General features: G+C 32.8%; 1 protein-coding gene across 1 annotated transcript; it reads right to left on the minus strand.

Moving 5' to 3' along the window:
- Positions 1-1,550: 1,550 nt before the first annotated feature.
- Positions 1,551-4,726, minus strand: LOC126978799 (UDP-glucosyltransferase 2-like). Its single transcript, XM_050827880.1, has 4 exons — positions 3,904-4,726; positions 3,596-3,821; positions 3,291-3,510; positions 1,551-2,175 (listed from the first exon to the last, which is right to left on the minus strand). Exons 1-4 carry the CDS (start codon positions 4,645-4,647, stop codon positions 1,881-1,883), a joined length of 1,485 nt encoding a protein of 494 aa, XP_050683837.1. The 5' UTR covers positions 4,648-4,726; the 3' UTR covers positions 1,551-1,880.
- Between the last annotated feature and the right edge of the window lie 2,854 nt (positions 4,727-7,580).

A 7,580-nucleotide genomic window follows, 5' to 3' on the forward strand; every position in this document is an offset into this window, starting at 1 on the left:
GATAGCAGCGCCCTTAAAGCAGGATCCTCCTTCACCACGACTATGCTTCAGCGCACTCCGCAAACCGGACTGTTGAATATTTGACTATGGCAGGTGTGTGTAATGAGTTATCCGCCATACAGTCCTGACCTGGCGCCCTGCGACTTTTATTTATTCCCAAGAACTAAAGATAAAATTCGAGGTATTTGCATTACGAGCCCTGAAGATGCGGTGAAAGCGTACGAAAATGCCATAGAAGAGACCCCTAAGGAAGAATGGGCCCACTGCTTTTCTAAGTGGTTCCATCTAATGCGACGATGTGTAGAGAGGAACGGAGATTACTTCGAAAAACAATAAAAGTATTGGCAACCTGCTACATTAAGCCATTTTTCATTTTCTAAACATTTTCAGTGTTACCTAGGTACACTGCAGAAGCATTACCATCTTCATCCTGAATCCTTTAATATATATTACCCTAAGAGCGCTGTTATTTCATTTAATCTATAAAACGTCATACTGATAACCAAAATATTATATAACACAGACTCACCACGTGAATAACAGCATGCTACTGGTTGTTTGTATTGAGTCATGCATTCGAACTGACGTGATTATCAGCCAAAGTGACTAAGCGAATTAATTTCAGATATGAATGAAATAAAATTGTGTTATAAAGGATGATATTACGTGCCTGTTAAGTTATAATTATACTTACATAATTTAGGTCATTTTACTAACAATTATTATGGAATTTTCTGAATCAAATTATTATTATTATTACTAGCTGACCCACCAAACGTTGTATTGCCGATATAAAAATCGCGATACAAAAGTAACTGTTGATCGTAGATGGGTGAAAATTTGAAGTTGTATGAATGTTTTAATGCTGACTCATAATCAAATCAAATTTAAAAAAAAATGTCAAAAAACATTAAAAAAGAAAATCCTGTGGACCACCCTTAACATTTAGGGGGATGAAAAATAGATGTTGTCCGATTCTCAGACCTACCCAATATATCATGAGAATCGGTCAAGCCGTTTCGGAGGAGTTCAAAGTTTAACACCATGACACGAGCATTTTATAGGTATATTAGATATAACGTTAATTAATTACTTTCAGAATGTAGCGTCATATTAGTCACTTTGTATCATGGAAAATTCTACTAAAGTCTAATATTATGTCTTGAGGTGGTTTAAAATCACTTAAAATTTTTCCATTGTACACATACATAGATTCTATTATCCTGGTGTTCAATACCAAAGTAATGAAAATAGGATGGTCCTTGAAACGGCTGCAAATTATAAAGTTAATGAGACTACTTGAAGTGGGTGAAAATCACGCATAAAAATTCCTCAACAAATATTATTAGATGCACGTGAGGCTATCTTTGTAAAACTTATAAAAAAAGCGAATAATGTTGCTTTTGCCCCCAAAAGACCATGAAGTGCAAATTGAAAAAACATAATTATACAAATTGCTTATTTCATTGAATTTAATTTCATGAAATAATTACATTTTAATATCGTAATAATCCCGCGAATATAATATTATGACGTTGTTTGCCAGCAGTCAGTCGAATAAAGATAAGTTTGATTTGTCTGTTAACCTCGTTTAATCAATAATGTCTACTTAAAATTTCCTAGTAAACCTGAAATAATTATAGTTACAAAATTAGCATTAATTGTGTGAATACAAATTGTACCTTAATACCTCATTTCAAGTTAAAATTAAACTCGAAAATGCCAAGGTGTTTTATCATATTTATTGAGCCATATTCCTAACTACTGACATTAAAAGTAAAATAAGATTTTCAGATGGCATCCTTGTAACTATTTCATTTAAAATACACTCCAGATCAATTTTATATAATTACTAATAAAAATCACATACCTTTTCTATTTTAATCAACTTTATTCTTTTTTCCGTTTATAATAATTGAAAGTGAATTCTTCCCTAATATAATAAAATAACATACCAAAGACAACAATGCCACAACAGTTAATACAATAATTATTAATATAGTTATTATCAATTTGATTTCATAGTACTCTGTCCATGAAATTCCTGCAGCTGGTGATCGTAGATGTGAACCGCCGTATTCCAAAATATGTTCAACCCACCAAATTGCCAAGTCTAATGGCTTGACTGGATGATCTCTCATAATACCTCGAAGTCTCAGTATATTGGTTTTGAATCTAAAATGTATTTAAAATATTCAGTTTTATTCTGTTTTGTGTATTTTATTGTGTATGTGTGCGTATATTGCAGGAAACTTTTTTAATTTAATTTATTTTTAGATTAGTTTAGCCGTTTAGCATGAAATACTGGACAGACAAAAATTTAGATAAAAATACATTCTAGTATTTTATCTAAATTTTTTGTTCACTCTCAAAATTTCTTAAAATGCTCTATTCTTTCCAATAATGGAAGGAGATAAAAAATTTCGGGGCTAGGTTGGGTGGATAAATACTATGCTCAAGTATTTCGAAGCTAGCATATAGAATTTGCAGCCGTCGAACCGGTGGATCTGTGAGTCGGGAACAAATTGAAATATTTGTTTTTTTAAAGTGATAACCCTCACTTCTAGGATTAATACACAAATAAAATTTTAAAAACAAAAGTTTATGAACGATACGGGACTCGAACCCACGATCTCTGGCTTTCCTTGCCAGTGCTCTAACCAACTGAGCCAACCGTTCGAGTGACGTATCGTCATACATCTTGTATGCTTTGTTCAACTCTCAGGTTGTGGCTTCATCTACAGGATCTACTTTACAGTTGATAACCTGCTCAGCCCCAACATTTGCATATTAGGAAATTATTATATACGACGATATGTCACTCGAACGGTTGGCTAAGTTGGTTAGAGCAATGGCACGGAACGCCAAGAGGTCGTGGGTTCGAGTTCGATCATAAAATTTGGTTTTTCAAATTTTAAATTGAAATATGTTGAAGTTGTGCCATGTACGAAGAAGACTACAAAGTATAATCTTCATCAAAATGAAATATTTTTATTAATTAAAAAGGTCTAATCATATTAATAGAAACTCTTATCATACATCATTTTCTTCATTTTTCTCACTTGAGCCAAGATAATATCTATGTTATATGTTCGAATTTTATGTTTATACACATACGCGTTCTTGTTCGATTTTAGCTTTACTTAATTGAAGGAGTTCTTGTTATTAGAGTTTTCTGTAAAATATATCAGCTAACCAAGTAGTGCAGCTTTTGTTATTTTAGATTCATTCGTTTTTAATTGACGAATCTGATGTGGGCTTATCTTTAAGTAAAGAATTATAATGCTTACCTTCCTTCGTATAAAATTGTCTCTACAGAGTTTTTAAATTCATCAAAAGTTAGTGTATTTATATCCAGTTGCAAGCCAATGCCGAGATGAACATATTTCTCAACATTGTAGTATTGGTCTGCCATCATAGGTATTCCTACTAGCGGGACTCCTGCATTGATAGCTTCATCCGTTGACTGAAGTCCGCCTTGTGTTATAAAAAGTTTTATCTTTGGATGTTCTGCATCAAAACACGTTTTGTTAGTAATAAATTGACATTGATTAGAACAAATTGTTTATTAATAATAGGTTTCTAAGACACTTACTTAAAAGTTCTGATTGAGGGAACCATTTGAAAACTTTTACGTTTGCAGGGAGACCGGGTAAAATATCATCTTTTTCCCATTTTAGTAATACATCAAATGGAAGTTGAGAGAAAGCTTCCAACATAATTGTAATTTTTTGCGATGGTAGGAAGGATGTTTGCACATTAGATCCAAAACTAACATAAATTATGCCATTTTTTGAGGAGTCTAAAAGATTTAATAGATCCTAAAAATATAATTCTTATTAATAAATAAATATCACTGTTGACATTAAATTGTAAATTGTCCGCAAAAATGGTTATAATTACTTTTGATAATTTGACCTCAGGTCTTTCGTGTATACCACCAATAAATACTATATTCGGTGGAACAGGTCGGTTATTTGCCCAAAGTGGATGTTCATTCAAAAATAAAAGTTGTACATTTTTTTCTAAATCACTATAGCTGGGCAAATCGTCACCAAAATATTTCTTCATTACTTCTCGTTCAATATCTACTGTGGAAGAAAACGCATATTCTCCTAGCGCTCCATTCCAAAGTGCAGTTATTTTTTCAGTAAATGAAAGATTATAAATCCTTTGCGCCATGGGTAAAGGATACAATAAAGGATGGTTAGGTGCACCAAACCTTTTGTATATATCTTCTATTGTACCCATGGAGCTAATTTGTATAATAGGGGCTTTATATAAATGACCAAAGCAGAGAGCAGTTCGATACAAAGATTCAGTAATTATAAGATCAAAATCATTTTTGTCAGTATTCAATAATTTTTGCACTTGAGGTTGTCTCAGCTGTTGTTCAAACACAAATAAAAGTAGTTCAAGCATATGTTTTGCAGTCTCTCCAAAACCCATCCTCTCACCTCTAACTTGCTTAAAAACTTCACGCATTATTGAATATGATACATCATGGACATCTATTTCTGTTAAATTTGCGAGAGTACTTGTTTCATTAAAGGCTGGATCCGGAGTAATAACTGTCACTTCGTGCCCTCTTTTTACTAAACCATGAATAACTGGACGGAATGCCAATTGATGGCTGATTGATGGCATCGGGAGCACCGCCAGTATTCGCGCTGCATTTCCCAATTGAACCACAAACACTAAAATGGCTAAAATTCTTCGTCTAATCATCATAGCGAAGCAAAACACACTAACAGTTACTCTAAGTCTTTTGTACTATAAGTGATATACTGTGATAGATATGACATTATCAGATTTGACAATTATATTTCCGATAGCATACTATGCTTGAAATCTAATAAATGCTTAATAACCACTTATGAGATAAGTATTTGTTTCAGAGTCCTGTAAAATAAACGATGTTCATAATCTCTGTAAAATTATTTTTCATAATGATTAGGAGAAACTGTATCTATAATTAATATAATGAAACAGTTGAATACGATATAATTATCTCGATAATCAAACAAGTAAGTATAATCAACTAAGTACTAAGCCGGAAATGGATTAACTAAAGAAGAGTATTAAAATAGAAATAAGCAATTTAAAAATGTGAAATGTATAAATTGAATGTTTGCAGTTCACATTACTCTTTGGACCAAATTTTGAATACAAGACGAGTGTGTGATGTATCGCGTGAAGGTGAAATTCGGTGGCAGAAATCAGGCCAAACAGACTCGAAACACTCCGTTAGTAAGTGCGGAAGAATACACACAATGAAGTGAAGTATTCACGAAACACCAAGTGATCTTGCCGTTCACAGAGCACTTGATCTCCGATAATCCAAATATAACTGCGATGTATGCGATCAAATGGTTCGAGCTAAAACAAGGGTACACCATAACAGAGATGACCTTTGATGAATGAAATGCGCTTTATAGAGCGCTAGAAATTGGGTCAGCTTTAAGTATTTAGTTCCTTGCTCTCCCCCCCCCCCCATTCTTTTTAGACAATTTGGCCTAGCCCCTCAGATGACAGCAAACGAGGAGAGGTACTTTCCTTGCTTTCAGCACTGGTCGATTATTTCCCGAGAGAGACCTGGATGGCCCATGTATACGGCGTGTCCCGTATTAGCTTCCGCAAAGCATGTTGGAGGCGTCTAATAAACATTGATATACTGAAGAAACAGTATAGGAGATAGTACACACCCTTGGGGAACCCCAGCGGTTTCGGGTTCAAGCATTATTTATTATATTTTTATATGCATTGACAGTGTGAAAGCTGGTGGCTTACGTGCATATTCTCTGGAAGCTCCAATAGACGAGAGGAACGCTTTGGCCATAAACATTATTATAATCGTGTTTTTTGCTTCTGTTAACTGATACTAAAAATTAATTTAGCCAATAATAATATTATGATTATGCTATCGGGTATATATAATACATTGATTGTTTAAAGATAAATAAAACATGATAATTAATCTTTGACGTAATTTAGTCCACCCATCAGCAGTTTAACTCGTGTCCATATCTGCATTACAGACAACATTCTGCAACAATTTCAACTACTATTGTACCTTATATTGTTAGAGGAAGCAAATGAGATGACAGCCTGACCTGGAAATATATATATAATTTTTCTATGCGTGTGTGTCATGGAAGAGGAGGAGTTCTCCTAAACGACTGGATCAATAGTGATGAATTTTTTTGTGGATTCGAGAATGGTAAAGATGCATAATTAAATAACGTTCAGTAGATACAGAGATTTTTTATCAATATTACAAACTTTTTATATTATTCTGATATTCGGGACGGAGACAAATACAACAAAATTAAAAATAATGAAAATCTGTTAGTTTTATAGAAAATTGGATTTTATGGAAATAAATTAATAATTTGTATTGTATATGTGGTTTACTATTTTGGCAATAATGGCTTACAAATAAAAGATAGATATGTGCTGTCGCGGGCTTTTTCATAGGTCATTTTAAGATAAACTTTTCTATTATAAATTATATTATGTACCTTCATTTGTAACTCCTATCGTTTTTGCGGCACACGCATAGATAGGTTTTTAGTTGGCAGATTTTTTTTCTACTTACTTGACACTTATCTTACACTTATCTTTACATTTTGGATAATTGACAATATAAATTTAAAAATTATAGACAACGCGATGTGGAAGCTGTATTATTGTAAGGTTTCCTTAAAATCCATTTAGTAGTTTTTGCGTGAAAGAGAATCAATCCAACACAGATTTTTACATTCTTTCGCGTTTATAATACTAGTACGAGTAGGTTCTGCGATCAGGTACCGGAGAGTTGTGTTAAGATGATGTAATTAGTTGTTTAATGTGCTGTATTGTGTTATTTTACTACTATTTATAATGGGTTATTATTATCACTTTTTAATAAAATTAAAATTTAACAAAAAACCAATCGACTTCAAAAAAATTTTACCAAAACAACAGGTATAATACGCACAAAAAAATTAAAAATATATTACGTATTTTTATACAAGCTTATTATCCTAATTAATTAATCTAATTCTATTTACAATTTTTGATATTTTTGGAATCGGTGTCCTTACACCGCGGCACAGCCCTCGACTTGTCATGTTGCGCGTGCAACACAAGCACATCTACAACTATATAGTTGCAAATCCTTGGCTAACACTGACTCCAAAAATTACAATAATTGTTACTAGAATAAGATTAATTAACTAGGTTGTATAAAAATACGCAATTTTTTTTTTTTTACTTTTTAGTGCATATTATATGTATAGTTCTGAATAGTTTTTTTTAAGTTGAATATTTTTTTGTAAAATTTATTCATTGGTTTGTCTAAATATGTGTAGACCTACTAAATTTTGCAATGCAGCAAGGTACGAAAGCGCATTGCGATTTGATTACAGATTGTTTGAAATTCTGCCACAGATCGCACCCTTAATGAAAGTCGTTAAGGAGTTCAACTGATCATCATATTCGACTACGACAATGACTCAAATATCCGGATAGCATAAAAAAGATTCGGCCGAGTATCGTTAATTTGCTTCTAAGAATTGAGGAATTCCGTTACTTTGGCA

This window comes from Leptidea sinapis, chromosome 3 (assembly GCF_905404315.1).
Source record: "Leptidea sinapis chromosome 3, ilLepSina1.1, whole genome shotgun sequence".
Classification (NCBI taxonomy): Eukaryota; Metazoa; Arthropoda; class Insecta; order Lepidoptera; family Pieridae; genus Leptidea; species Leptidea sinapis.